The sequence below is a fragment of the Notolepis coatsorum genome (assembly GCF_963971535.1).
Source record: "Notolepis coatsorum genome assembly, chromosome: 19".
Lineage (NCBI taxonomy): Eukaryota > Metazoa > Chordata > Actinopteri > Aulopiformes > Paralepididae > Notolepis > Notolepis coatsorum.
Window position 1 is genome coordinate 58348873 of NC_140183.1, and position 16139 is coordinate 58365011.

General features: G+C 45.8%; 1 protein-coding gene across 2 annotated transcripts in view; it reads left to right on the forward strand.

The window, feature by feature from the left end:
* rorc (RAR-related orphan receptor C) overlaps window positions 1-16139 on the forward strand; it is an 88524-nt gene that overhangs the window by 32401 nt on the left and 39984 nt on the right. Inside the window, exon 1 of one of the 2 annotated variants that reach the window (XM_084336085.1) lies at window positions 2882-2968. The exons of the other annotated variant lie outside the window; for it this stretch is intronic. Coding sequence (XP_084192211.1) covers window positions 2959-2968 — 10 coding nt within the window. The 5' untranslated portion in view covers window positions 2882-2958. Of the gene's footprint in view, window positions 1-2881; window positions 2969-16139 lie in introns of those variants that run through there. 2 annotated transcript variants of the gene reach the window in all.

Below are 16139 nucleotides of genomic sequence, written 5' to 3' on the forward strand. Positions count from 1 at the left end.
TCACCTGAACTGTACACAACGACATAACAAGCCACACTTCAGACAGGCCGCCGCCTGAATCCCTCCTCATCCTAAGAGAGAAGAGAAAAAGAAATGTCAACACAGTTTTCAACTGTGATTTAACAGACATACGGCGGAGTCGGCACAATTCCCATACGGGCTGCAGCCGACTTGAGCATGGATCTTCCGATAACGAAGATCCAGACCCACATTTCCTCGTGCTTAGGGTGTAATCTCTCATTAATTTGAAAGATGGGGCCTTCACGGGACAGAGAAGCATCCACTTTTCCCTGTCTACTCTCCTTCACCAGCCCCCACCCTTGCGAGATTTTTCCCTGTCTACTCTCCTTCACCAGCACCCACCCTTGGACTACCTTCACGCAGCTGTCATAGTTTGTGATTAGCGCCCCAGAGGGCTTTATATACCTGGACCTCCCTTCCAGTCCTGGTCGGGTCGTTCTGTATCTGTGTCTGTGTTCATGGAGTTCTGTACGTTACCATTCTGTACGTTACCATCACCTGCCGCGTCTCCGGCGTGAGACGACGTGCCGGCCATCACCACCTGTCGCCGTTTGCCTGGAGTGGGACACCGCCTTCGCTCTCTAATTCTCTACGGGAGGTTGTCAGTGTTCCCACTCCAGACGTCAAGCCGGCGCGCCATCGCTCCCTATTTTCACGGGAGGATGGCGTCTCTTCGCCCCGGTCCCCTGGGACCCCCTGTGTTCTGCGCTGCCCGTCTGCAGCATCCGAGGAGGAGGAGGAGGATTCCTTTAAGAGCAGCAGAGCCCTACTCGGTGTAGGGACGAAGAGGATCTCCGTGCCAGGCCTCCGCCGTCGGGCCCCTGTCTCCGTGCCCGGCCTCCGCCGTCGGGCCCCTGTCTCCGTGCCCGGCCTCCGCTGTCGGGCCCCTGTCTCCGTGCCCGACCTCCGCTGTCGGGCCCCTGTCCCCGTACCAGGCCTCCGCCGTCGGGCCCCTGTCCCCGTGCCAGGCCTCCGCCGTCGGGCCCCTGTCTCTGTGCCCGGCCTCCGCTGTCGGGCCCCTGTCTCCGTGCCCGGCCTCCGCTGTCGGGCCCCTGTCCCCGTGCCAGGCCTCCGCCGTCGGAACCCTGTCCTCATCCCTGTAAGCAGCTCTGGCCCTCGCCCTGTCCAAGGCCTTAACCCTGTTCTCTGTCCCTGTCTCCAGCCCGCCTCTCCGGGCCTCTGTCCCTGTCCCCCTCTCCAGTGCCCCTGGTCCTGGCCCTGACACTTAGCCCTGGCCCTTAGCCCTGGCCCTTAGCCTTAGTCCCTTAGCCTGTTCGCCTCTTAAAGGCACAGTGCCGCATTTTCCATATTTCCTTGACTCTAGTGTTTTTGTGTTCTCCCTTAAAGGGACTGTGCCGCTTTTTGTTCAATAATAAATATTTACCCTGTTTTGGCTTACTCTCATACCTGTCTTGTGTTGTGCGATTGGGGTCGGTTACAAACCATAACAACTGTGCTTTTTGGAGTCAGTTTATTTATTTTTTTACTCTTGAGTGTACCAGAGATACTGTAATTAATTACAATTTTGGTGTGTGCTACACCCAAGAAAAATTACGCATTAACCCTTGCACTCCCACACTACAAAGGGTTAACCTTTCACTGTGAAAGGGTTAACCTTCTATAGTGTGGTAGTGAAAGGGTTAATGCAAGAGAAGAAAGAGGTGCTGTAAAATAAATAATTAAAATAGTTTTTTCAAAAAGTGTAACAAACATGTTCCATGCATTCAAGGAAGTCGTATAATAGAATTGTTGAAAATATACATAATATGCTCCTTTAACCCTTTCATTGCCACACTACCAAATGGTTAACCCTTTCACTGCGACAATACACAGAAGGTTAACCCTTTCAGTGCCACACAACAGCAGGTTAACCCTTTCACTGCCACACTACAGTAACCGTCGGTAGTGTGATAGTAAAGGGTTAACCTTCTGTAGTGTGGCAGTGAAAGGGTTAAGAAGCCCATTTCATTTGCTATAAACTAGTAGCAATTTGTATCCACCCAGGGGCACTGCCAGGTATCTGGTGCTCCAAGAAAAGATGTCACAATGGGTCCCACCACCACAGACCACCCCAACCCTGCACACTTTCCATAACCGCACCTCCAGAACCCAATTAACCCATTCAAAGCTTTAAATAACCCTACCTTTACGGGCGTGCAACTCTCTCGTAGTGCAATACTTACTGTGCAATATTTACTGACAGAGATCTGTGGAAATCGAACACTGTGCAGACATGCACCACGCAATGTTCTGCATACAGTCGAGTTCACTATATTATCTGTACCTTATCCGATACCCTCTAGGAAATGTGCAAAAGGCTCATCACTGCCAGTCGTTTCGGTCTATTTCATTATGTTTTGAATTTCGCCCTATTCAAACGATGAGAAATGAAAGTTCTGAGTGTAGAAGGGCTTGGGGAATCATGCCATCTACCTGTAATACGTTTGATTTGGAAGGACAGCAGAAAGGGCTCAGAGACATTAACTATCAGAATAAATGGTGACTTGGTGTGTGGTGAGTGGGTGATGCACTACAACGGTGGAGACAAAAGGTAGAGAGAGAAAAAACAAGGGGACATCCCCCTCTCTCTCTCACACACACACACACACACACACACACACACACACACACACACACACACACACACACACACACACACACACTCACACTCACACTCACACTCACACTCACACACACACTCACTCACACACACACACAAGGAAGGTGAGGCGGTGACTGAAAAGGTGAAGACTGATATATGTACGCCAGGGTGAGAACCTAACAGAGCTTTGCTTGAGGACGAACAACACACTGGTGTGTGTGTGTGTGTGTGTGTGTGTGTGTGTGTGTGTGTGTGGGTAAAAGGTGTTAGACAGAGTGAGAGATAAAAGAGTCTGAAAGTGGGACAAAACATCTGAGAAAAGTGGAAGAGTCAGGATGATGCGAGGTAGGGATGAAGGTCTTTTTCTGTGTGTGTGTGTGTGTGTGTGTGTGTGTGTGTTTGTGCTATGTGAGGGAACTTGTCTGTTAGATTCTTACATTTCTTGCTTTTTGGCCATTCTTTCCCAGTCCCTCTTCCATTGCTACGTCAGAATTAGAGTCACTTTTTACTTGTCAAGTATCTGTTTACCAGTGACTTTGAATTGATGTTTCCTGCCGCTGCATTAGAAGTACGTACCACACGACCCGCAGGGCACAGCGACAGGCTTCGTAGCTATCGACGTTGTGGGTTATTGACGTTACATTACCACAGACGCTGTAGCAGTTTTCAAGAGTAAACTACCACTTGTTTATCTATAGACCACAGGTTCAAACCGTGACAGGTTTATGGAGGTGTCAAACCTCGGACAGGCTGAGTGATCAAGGTTTGCGTCCTTGCGTCATTCACACAGTTTGTTGTAAGATTGAATTGGATAATTTGGATCTATAGTTCAGATCAATAGTTCATCCGGTTTTCTGGTCTAGTTTCCGATTGTACGCGATCTTAAGATAAGATAGATAAGATATTCCTTTATTGATCTCCTTGGGGAAATTCAAGAAACGTACTGCCGCAAAAAATATATACGCCTTACCTTTTGTTTATGTTATTTGTTTATCTTTCTCATTGGTTCACCACTGCTTACATTCACGTTGACATTTTGCGTTTCAGTTCCGTGGGCTTTGAGGCGCAAAATTTGTCAATTTTAAATATTTGTTATGGATAAAAGCTAAACCATACACAGAATATTTCTACAGTCTCTCACGCAATACTCAATACTATTTATTATAGAAGTTCATTGTATAGGCTCAAACCTAAAAAAAATTATTCAATTTAATATTATACAAAACAAACGCCGTTTTAAAACAAACTAATTACATGTCGATAGATGATATTATGCATGCCAGTTACACTGTACTTCTGCATTAGCATTTAATGTAGGTTATATGGTAAATGGACTGCATTTATATATCGCTTTTATCCAAAGCGCTTTACAACTTAAGCCTCACATTCACCCATTCTCTCACACATTCTATGGTGGAGGCAACCATGCAAGGTGCCAACTTGCTCATTGGGAGCAGTTAGGGGTTAAGTGTCTTGCTCAAGGACACCTCGACACGCTGCAGAGAAGAGCCAGAATCGAACCGGGAACCTTCCGATTACCAGACGACCGTGCTGTGGTTTGGTGAAAGAAGGGTGGCTGTTGAGAGAGGAGTTAGACCCTAGGAGATGGACTCATTAAACCCTAGGAGTTTAACTCATGATTAAAGAACAGTTTTGGGTTATCAACATGAGATAAGAAATAAAATCGAACTTAATTAGTTAAATGGAAAATCTGAGAAGGACATAAGGACACAATACATCACTTCTGTCTGGCAGTACACACTGGAAGCAGGAGGTGGATTGTAAGAGACGAGAGATACAGTATGTAGACACTGTAGAAAGATTATAATCAGACCTGCATCTAGTGGCTTTTGCCATTCATTCTTAGATTTGTTTTACATTAGATTAGATTCAAATGTATTGTCATTATACAGCACGTATAATACAATACAACAAAGTGCAACAGCAAATCAGCAATATACAATGTACAGGTGATTAAACTTGGTACAAAATATACAAATTAGTACTACAGAGTGTAGTGCTAATCAAATGTATGTACAGAGTTGTAGTATAATATGTACAGGTGTAAAGACAGTATGGTAGTCGTTTTAATTTAGAGTACAGGACGGGTGAGGTTTAGGGCTGAGCATTATATACAAATTAATATCGCAATATATAAAACAACAATATCATGAAGTCTGCAATATGGGCATTACATTTGTTTTTAAGTATAATAAATGAGAGACAGTGAGACTGAGAAGGGTTTGGCTGAAATGCCAGGCCTGTATACAAGGAGGACGGTCATCAGCGTAATGACAGCAGGTCAAATGACAGTATTCCCACAATATACTAAGAGTTGAGAAACTACATGAAAAGGAAATGTAGATTCTTAACTTAAGACTAAGCCTTGAAAATTATAATATTGCGAAGATAATCGCAATATGATATTGTCTATATTGCTCAGGGTTTGCCATAGAGAGAGAGAGATAGAGAGAGAGAGAGAGAGAGAGAGAGAGAGAGAGAGAGAGAGAGAGAGAGAGAGAGAGAGAAAGTTCGACTTTATTGTCATATGTGTATTAAAAATACAATGAAATACTTATACTCTCTCTGCCTTGGGCACACAAAGGACACACCGTCCCAAAAACAACAACAAAAAACACCACAGGCATACATTATACAGTGCACAATAACATTACACAATAACATTACATAATGTACAACATCAACAATGTGAAGTGCTATGGGTGCGTCAGCTGCTCAGCAACCTGACTGCCTGTTATGGAAAGAAACTGTTCCTGAGTCGGGTGGCGTGTGATTTGATGCTCCGGTAACGTTTTCCTTCAGATGGAAGGAGCGAGAGAACAGAACATGAGCCAGGTGGCCGGTGTCCTTCCTGATGTTTTGGGCATTTTCCTTTTGCAGCAAGTCGCTGTCGTTTTGGGTTTTTAGCTGCTGTCTTTACGGTCCTTTGTAGAAGCAGCCTGCAGTCCTGAGCGGTCGGGTATCAGCACACTTTCAATGGCACAGCGATAAAAGTACTCGTACCGAAACTTTCAGAAAGCTCTGCTGTGCTTTCTTGACGATGTTATTTAGCATAATTTACACCTCGGAATTATTCACAAATATATTTATGGATTATTTAATGAAAATTGTGAACAAACATGCCCCTTTAAAAAAGTTCACTGTCAAAGCTAAATGTGCTCCTTGGATTGATAACTCTTTAAAGGACTTAATGTTGCAAAGAGATGAGGCCAAGAAGATTTCGTTTTTATCGGGTCTAATTGAAGATAGAAATCATTACTGTAAATTAAGAAACCAGGTTACTCAAATTAACAGATTAAGTAAGAGAACCTATTATAAGGAGAACATCTCAGAAAGCAGTAGGGACAGTAAAAAAATCTGGAATGTACTGAATGAAATCATGGGTAAAAAATCTGCCCTGGCTTCGTTTGTGGAATCAGATGGTGGTATTTATCTGACTAAGCCTCTTCACATTGCTGATTATTTTAATGACTATTTTGTAAACAAGGTGTCCAAGCTTAGGCAGGGAATGGATAATATTGTCAATAACAACTCTGAGGTGTTGATAAAAGAACACATTATGAAGGATAAAAACTGTGTTTTTGAATTCCAACAGGTGGATATTGTGACTGTGGATAGGCTATTGCACTCTCTACCAGTCTCTAAATCCACTAGTAATGACCACCGTGATAGCAAATTGTTGAGAATAGCTGCGTTTCATATCTCTGCACCAATCTGTCACATTTTAATAGGTGTTTAATCAGTGGCATGTGTCCTTTGTTATGGAAGGAGGGAAAGATCATTCCACTTCCTAAAGATGCTAAATTACCTTTTGGAGGTCCCAACAGTAGGCCTATTAGCATTTTACCTGTTCTCAGTAAATTACTGGAAAAGATTGTGTCTGAGCAAGTCCAGGCCTACTTTTCAGCTAAAACAACTGTACACCAACATGCATACAGGGCCGGTCATTCGACCAGTACTGCTTTGACACAAATGTCTGATAGTTGGCTTTCAGCTATCGATAGTTCAATGCTGGTGGGTGCTATTATGTTAGACTTCAGTGCCGCATTTGATGTGATCGATCACAATCTTTTAATACAAAAACTCATCTACTATGGTTTTAATAACTCAGCAATTTAATTGTTCAGGAGTTATTTGTTCTCGAGGTCTCAGAGGGTCTATTTTTTTAACAGTGCTTTGTCAGGCAGTAGAGGGTTAGAATGCGGTGTCCCACAAGGGAGTTGCCTGGGGCCCCTCTTATTCTCTATTTTTACTAATAATATGCCTTTTTCTATTCATCAGGCTAGTCTGACTTTATATGCTGATGATTCAACCCTTTATTATGCTGCAGCTACAAACTCTGAGCTTAATCAGGTTTTGGCTGGTGAATTGGACATTTTATATGACTGGATAAAAACAAATAAGCTGGTGCTTAACATATCAAAAACTGTTTGTATGATTTTTGGGACCAATCAAAGATTGGCACGTAAACCTACATTGGTTCTACAAATTGCAGGTCAACCTATACAGCAGGTTGAAAAAACTAAGCTTCTAGGCCTTTGGCTTGATAGTACTTTATCATGGTCTGATCACATAAACAAAACTGTTTTTAAAATGGGTAGAGCTGTTGCTACTGCCAGGAAATGTGCACCATTCCTTCCATTTGCATTGTTTAATCAGATTGTTTGTGCTTTGGTTTTGTGCCACTTGGATTACTGTTCTGTAGTGTGGGCTTCTGCTTCAAAACAGTTGCTAAATAGGTTACAAGTGGTACAAAATAAGGCAGCAAGACTCGTTCTTGGTTGTTCATATAGGACTAGTGTTGTTCAAATGCATGAACGTCTTAGTTGGCGGAGTGTTGAGAAAATACTTTCTGCCAACTTATTAATTTGTTTTCATAAAGTGATCACAACCCACAGTCCTAAATATATCACGGATAAAATAATTTACAGCTCAAATGTGCACATGCATTTTACCAGAGGGGCAAGTAGAGGGCAGATTATTCTACCCCATGCAAATACTAACAGTATGCAAAGAACAGTTTTATATAGGGCTATCAGGGCATGGAATTATCTTCCAAGTGACATACGTGACATAAGAGGTGTAGCAAGCTTCAAAAATAAATTAAAATCTTACATGTGAGCCAATATTGATAATGTTGAGTTATGCAATATGTTACCGTTGATGTATATATTTAGATATCATTTGTTTGTGTGTTAATGTTGTTGTGTTTCCTCGGTTGGTACGTCTTGCTATGTTGTGTTTCCTTGGTTGGTATGTCTTGCTATGTTTTAATTGTATTATGTTTTAATTGCAATGTATATGTTGTAATGTTTTAATGTTGTCTCGGAGTCGGACCCCAGGAAGACTAGTTGACGTCTTGGTGTCAGCTAATGGGGATCCTTTGCTAATAAACAAATAATAAACAAATTCACAAATGATTTTAACCCAGGTGAAAAAGGCTGCTGATTGTAATAAAGTGATATAGATGAGGTAGGCTACAGATATGAAGCAGTGACGTGACGTGTGATATGAAGCAGAGGGGAAATATATAGCTATACAGTATATAGTTATATAGCTTTTTTATGCTCCATCCCTTATACTGGAACCACACACACACAATACAAAAATGACGTGTCCTTAGTTGGCGCCCAGATGCATGTATATATCATTATCTCACTCATGCTCTGTGTTTGGAGTACTGTGTGCACAAGATAAAGGAGCCTTTTATGATTGATTTCATATTTATGCAACTCTATTGCCTGCTATCATTCAGTATTGGCAGTTGTGATATATATATATATATATATTAGTGCTGTCAATCGATTAAAATATTTAATTGCGATTAATCGCATGATTGTCCATAGTTAACTCGCGATTAATCGCAAATTAATCGAATTTTTATCTACCTTAAACAGATCTTTTTCAAGTTCCAAGTTTTAATACTCTTATCAACATGAGCGTCAACAAATGCTTGCTTTATGCAGCCATTTAATACAAAAGGATGACCCTCATGCATTGCAAATTTGCATCAAATTCAAAACAGAGTGATGCACAAAATAACTTAAAAGAAAATAATAATTTAAAACAATGAATAAACACACACACACACATATACACACACGCACGCACGCACGCACGCACGCACACACACACACACACACACACACACACACACACACACACACACACACACACACACACACAGAGACCCGTTCTTCATCAAAAGGATTTCCTTGTTCTTCTCATAATAGTCTCACTCTTCCAAAGCACCGACTTCAAAGCACTCGACACGCGGCCAGAGTCAGAAGTAACATTGTCATTAGCCCCAACAAAGAAGCATTCAAGATGATTCACAACTTTTTTGGTATATCCTCACAATATTGCCTCTTTCAAACGCCTCCCCAAATTAGAGCTGCTTTTTTTTTAACGTCTTTGATAACTGTTCATTTATCAGAACAAGTGTTGTTCTTCTCCGTTAGTCTCGTCGAAGAAATGACAAGGGAACAAATGGACTAGATGGCCCACAGTTTATTGCTGCTCTTTATCAGATAACAGTCTGTTTCTTTATCTGATTTAATCACCCCTCACCTCCTCCCCCCTCCATCCCTCACCCCTCCCCCTCCATCCCTCCCCCTCCTCATCACAGCGCTCTCCGTTAGAGAGAGAGAGAAGAGGGCATAATGAGAAAGGGACTGAAGGCCTATTATTCACCATATTCACACGGTGGCTATTTTGCTCTTATGTCACGCTCAGGATGGGATTCCTTTCCCCATCCTGTTCCCACCTTGGGTGGAAAGGGATCTCAACCTGAGTGTGACACGAGAGCAAAATGAAAGCCGTGTGAATGTGGTCAATTGAGATGATATGTGTTTGTATGAGGTTGGATATCACTTCTCTATATTCCTGTCTTATATCACCCCTCTTTTATTATAGATCATATATATTTTATATATTTTCCTCATTTTACTGAGTCTCTCTGTTTCTTATATTCTCTATTCGCCACGGTCCACAGTTTATTGCTCTTAACAACAGTCTATTTCTTTATCTGATTCATCAGGGGGTTCGGCCTAATTCCACACACACTTTATCTTTTATCAGAACCTGGTGATGTTCTTCATATTCTTTATCAGAACCTGGTGATGTTCTTCATATTCTTTATCAGAACCTGGTGATGTTCTTTATCAGAACCTGGTGATGTTCTTCATATTCTTTATCAGAACCTGGTGATGTTCTTTATATTCTTTATCAGAACCTGGTGATGTTCTTTATATTCTTTATCAGAACCTGGTGATATTCTTCATATTCTTTATCAGAACCTGGTGATGTTCTTTATATTCTTTATCAGAACCTGGTGATGTTCTTTATCAGAACCTGGTGCTATTCTTTATCAGAACCTGGTGGTATTCTTTATCAGAACCTGGTGATGTTCTTTATATTCTTTATCAGAACCTGGTAGGGCTGACCTTCGAAGCTTTTTTTGGCAATCGAAGCTTCGGGGCCGAGCTTCGATTTTAATTCGAAGCTTCGAAAAAAAAAAAAAAAAAAATAAAAAAGATTAAAAAAAAAAAAAATTATTTTTTTTTTTTTTTTTTTTTTATCTTATGTTGTGGGACTTGTACAGCACTTTCGTAAACGTTGTTGTTTTTAAATGTGCTCTATAAATAAAGTGGGTTGGATTAATTAATTAAGTAGCCCCTTTCGTGACTGTGACGCATCCAACAAGGTTTCACTCGGCTGTGTGATTTAATTCAAGGTGGATCGCTGTTGTCGTTTGAACAACTTCAGATTTCATGGGAACTACCAATCCCCCAAATCAAGAATGTTTAAGATGAATGAAGTAAGATTTTGATTATTTGAAATATGGCCTGTGTAGACTAAACTATGCACAGAATTATGTCAGTCTACAAGGTCCGGATTCTACATGGTCCGGCAATGTAGACCTTGTAGACTCCACTACAGACCAATTATCAGTGAATGTTCATGCATTTTTAAGAAGGGCAACTTCCACAAAAAAACAAAGAACTCACCAAAACATCTCAGTAGCACCTTATCTAAATGTTATATTTCATATATGGAGATTCATATTTATTTATGTATTGCATGCATTTCTACATTTTATTTCCTATTTTGTTTATTCATCCCAGTATCTTTCTTTCTTATGTGTGGAATTCTACAAGGTGCGCGCGCACACACACACACACACACACACACCTACACACACACCTACACACCTACACACCTGTCAGAATGCAGGTAGGTGAATTCCAATGGTTGAAGGCAATCACAGAGACAGAGAGTGTTTACTCTTGAACAGGTTCGACTTTAATAGTAAGAACACAGAGTAAATTCTAAGAGAGAACAAGTGCTAAAAGCACAAGTGTAAGATAAGGTAAATGGGAGCTTATTGGAGGTCCACAGTAGAACCGTCCGCGTTATCCCCGAACGCAATTAGTGAAGACCTGACAATGGACAAGCAGAAGAGAGGTATGTTAAATAGAGACCAAATACCAACATTCCACACACACCCCCGTGACAGCCAATCAGGAACTACCCCTAAGTGACAGCACTAATTGACAGGGAAATGACAGGTGACAAGCCCAGTGACATATGCCAGGAATGTGGGTGGTCACCGACCGAGGTCGGTGTCCAGAACGTAACAGTACCCTCCCCCGACGAACGGCACCAGACGTTCACCTAGGAGCCTCGGGATTCAGCCGCCGGAAATCAGCGATCAGGCTGGGATCTAAAATATCCCTTTGAGGCACCCAAGAACGCTCTTCTATCCCGTACCCCTCCCAATCCACCAAGAACTGAAACCCCCTACCCCTCCGCCTACAACCCAGTATCCTCTGCACCGTGTAAATGGGTTGACCGCCAATAAACCGGGGTGGAGGAACCACAGGCAGTGGCGGGGCCAAGGGCGATGAGAGGAATGGCTTCAACAGGGACACATGAAACGTCGGATGAACCCTCATAGAGCTCGGAAGTCGTAGCTTGTAAGCCACTGGATTAACCCGATGAATCACTTTAAATTGTCCTATAAAGCGAGGAGCCAGCTTCTTGGATTCCACCCGGAGAGGGAGATCCCGGGTGGAAAGCCAAACCCGCTGCCCTGGACGGTAAACTGGAGCCGGACGACGCTTACGGTTAGCCTGCCGTTGGGTACTAACCGAAACCTTCTGTAGCGCCTTCCGAACCTGTTTCCACGTCCTGCGACAGCGAGCCACATGTGCCTGGGCCGAGGGCACCTCCGCCTCCTGCTCCTGCTCGGGAAACAGAGGAGGTTGAAAACCATACTGGCACTGAAAGGGAGACATACCGGTAGAAGAGGAGAGAAGGGTATTATGCGCGTACTCAGCCCAAGCCAACCTCCTACTCCACGTTGCCGGACTACCGGCAACGTAACACCTCAAGACCCCCTCCAAATCCTGGTTGACCCTCTCCGTCTGCCCGTTCGACTGTGGATGGAACCCAGACGACAGACTGACAGAGGCGCCGAGGCCGGCGGCAAACGCCTTCCAGAACCTGGAGGCGAACTGAGGACCCCGGTCCGACACGATATCTACTGGCAGCCCGTGGACCCGAAAGACATGCTGTATAATTAAATCAGCAGTCTCCCGGGCCGAAGGAAGCTTGGGGAGAGGGACAAAGTGAGCCGCCTTAGAGAACCGATCCACCACCACCAAAATGGTGGTGAATCCGTCCGAAAGGGGAAGACCAGAAATAAAGTCCAGAGATATGTGTGACCAGGGTCGTTTAGGAATAGGAAGTGGTCGGAGGAGACCCGCCGGTGCCCGTCGAGAGGTCTTACTACGTGCGCACACCGGACAGGCCGCCACAAAGGAACGCGTATCCCCCTCCACTGTCGGCCACCAGAACCTCCTACGGATAAATTCCAGGGTCCTGGTTGCCCCTGGGTGGCTGGTGAGGGATGACGCATGTGCCCACTGTAGCAAGCGTGAGCGCGCCACCTTGGGAACATACGACCGTCCCGGAGGACCCCCACCAGGATCGGGCTCCCGCGTTAGCGCCGACCTTACCACCTTCTCTATGCCCCAAGACACGGGTGCCAAAATCAAGGCCGGTGGAATAATGGGATGGGGCTGCTCCTCCCGCCCAGGAAGATCAAACTGGCGCGACAACGCGTCAGGTTTGATATTCTTGGAGCCGGGTCTATAGGAGATGGTATATCGAAATCGTGTGAAGAACAACGTCCACCTGGCCTGGCGAGCGTTAAGGCGTTTAGCCCCTTGGATGTAAGCCAAGTTCTTATGGTCAGTCCAAATAATGAAAGGATGTGCCGCCCCCTCCAACCAATGTCTCCACTCCTCCAGTGCCAATTTGATCGCCAATAACTCCCGATTACCCACGTCGTAATTACGCTCGGCTGGTGACAGACGGCGAGAAAAAAAAGCACACGGGTGCACTTTCCCATCCTTTAAGCATCTCTGAGAGAGCACCCCCCCCACCGCGACGTCAGAGGCATCCACCTCCACAATGAACGGAACCTCCGCGTCATGGCGGATCAATACAGGAGCGGATGTAAAACGACGTTTAAGATCGCAGAAGGCCGACTCAGCCCTAGGCGACCATTCAAAGCCAGGGAGAGAGGCCTTAGTGAGAGCTGTTAAGGGATTGGCTAAGGCGCTAAAATTGCGAATAAAGCGCCTGTAAAAATTTGCAAAGCCCAAAAACCGTTGTAACCCCTTGAGCGACGAAGGCCGTGGCCAGTCCAAAACTGCACTCACCTTGGCTGGATCCATGCGCAGATCGCCCTTCGTCAACACAAAGCCCAGGAAGGACACGGTGTCCGTGTGAAACACACACTTCTCAGCCTTAACGAATAGTTGATGCTTGAGGAGACGGTCTAGCACCTCCCGAACGTGCATTTGGTGTTGCACCATATCGCGAGAAAAAATCAGGATATCATCTAAGTAGACAAACACCGACACCCCAATCAAGTCTCGCAGCACGTCGTTAACCAGGGCTTGGAAGACTGCCGGAGCATTAGCCAAACCAAAGGGCATGACCAAATACTCATAGTGCCCATTGGGTGTGTTAAATGCAGTCTTCCACTCGTCTCCCTCTCTAATCCTGACCAGGTTGTATGCATTACGTAAGTCAAGTTTAGAAAAGACCTGTGCCCCCTGTAAGCACTCAAAGGCCGTGTCCATGAGGGGTAAAGGATATCGGTTCTTGATGGAAACGTCATTCAATCCCCTATAATCAATGCATGGGCGCTGATCCCCATCCTTTTTATCAACAAAAAAGAAGCCAGCGCCGGCAGGGGAAGTGGAAGGGCGTATGTGCCCCGCAAGCAATGCCTCCTCTATGTAGGTGTTCATGGCCAAGGTTTCGGGGCGTGAGAGAGAGAACATTCGCCCGCGAGGCGGGGAGGTACCGGGTAGAAGATTAATGGGACAGTCGTATGATCTATGAGGCGGAAGTGCTTTAGCACGCGTCTTGCTAAAAACGTCCGCCAGGTCCCAATAGATCTCAGGCACCCCTATTAAATCGGGATTAGAGGGTAGATCAGAATCTGCCACGCTCCCCACCATCCTGGAGAAAGAGGGAGGAGACAAAAGAGAAGAGGGGGGGGGAGACAAGGGTTTGGGCAAACTCCCGCTGACGATCGACTTGACGTCGGCCGCCGTTGAGAGTTCGCCCGTGCTCCAATTAATGACACGAACACATGACGACAACCAGGGATGACCCAACACCATGACAGAATAGGGGGAAAAGATGACAAAAAAAAAGTAACCCATTCCCACTCCCCACCCTCCACCCGGATGTGTAAGGGAACTGTGCGCTGGGTGACGCTCCCACTGCCCAGGGGCCGACCGTCCAGGGCATAGACTGGTAAGGGAACCCCTAAGTCCTCCACCGGGGTTCCCCACTCCTTCACCAGTCCCACGTGAATAAAATTGCCCGCCGCCCCTGAGTCAATGAGAGCCTTAGTTCCCCTAATGTCACCCCCACAGTTGATCACCACCTCAAAAAATGTGCGAGAATCCGTGGTTTTGGCAGGAATGAGCCCACCTGCTGGCGCCCTCTCGAGGCCCGACGGCGCACCTTCCATCCCCGATTGGCGCCGAGCCGATACAGCCTGGACCCGACAGCTGCCGAAGCGGTGACCGGTGCGGCCGCACCGGAAGCAGCGTCGCTCTTTGATGAAGCGCTGCCTCTCGGCGTCCGAGAGCGACAGCGCTCCAAGCTGCATGGATTCATCACCCAGTGGCCCACTCGTGTAATGCATGGAATTATCAACACCAGGAGAAGAAGGAAAACATACCTGGGGCTGGGTGTTGTTGACATGCTCCTTCTCCCTCTCCCGGTGCCGATTATCCATCTTGATGGTGGTGTTGATCAGCACTTCCAGCTGCTCGGGGATCTCACGCGCGGAGAGAGCATCTCGCATCCGCGCTGAGAGTCCCCTGACGAACAGAACCATGCAGACGTTCTCCGCCCAAGCTGTCTCCCGAGCCAAGATCCGAAACTTGATAGCATAAGCTGCGACTGTGCGGAGGCCCTGCCGGCAGTCGAGAAGACGACCACCAGCCTCGAAGATCGAGAGTACCCGGGAAGTATCGAATACTCTTCTCAATTCCCGGGTAAAGGCGTCCAGACTGTCGCAGATTATCGCCCCTGCCTCTAATTCCGCCGTAGCCCAGGAGAGAGCTTCGCCGGTGAGCAGTGTGATAATATACGCTACCTGCGCTGTCTCCGATGGAAATTATCGTGGTTGCAGCCGGAAAACGAGTAGACACTGGGTGATGAATTCCCGACAACCATCCGGTGATCCGTCATAGCGAGCGGGCGCCTGCAGATGTGGTTCGCGGGACCGCTCCTGGACCCCGAACCCCCCCCGACTTTCTTCTGCGTGGAGCGCTGCTTCCCCCGCCGCCGACTGCACACCAGCCACTCCTTCTTGGGCTTGTCGAGCTGTGGCCAACGCCGACTGCGCCACCGCTTGGGATGATCCGACGACCCCATTGAGTCGGATTAACTCGGCGCTGACCAGCTGCTGATGTTCCTCCATCCGTGTCTGGGCTGCTCCCTGCGTCCGGAGCATCTCCATGATGGCCTCCATGGAATTCTGATGGTCAGGTCTTCTGTCAGAATGCAGGTAGGTGAATTCCAATGGTTGAAGGCAATCACAGAGACAGAGAGTGTTTACTCTTGAACAGGTTCGACTTTAATAGTAAGAACACAGAGTAAATTCTAAGAGAGAACAAGTGCTAAAAGCACAAGTGTAAGATAAGGTAAATGGGAGCTTATTGGAGGTCCACAGTAGAACCGTCCGCGTTATCCCCGAACGCAATTAGTGAAGACCTGACAATGGACAAGCAGAAGAGAGGTATGTTAAATAGAGACCAAATACCAACATTCCACACACACCCCCGTGACAGCCAATCAGGAACCACCCCTAAGTGACAGCACTAATTGACAGGGAAATGACAGGTGACAAGCCCAGTGACATATGCCAGGAATGTGGGTGGTCACCGACCGAGGT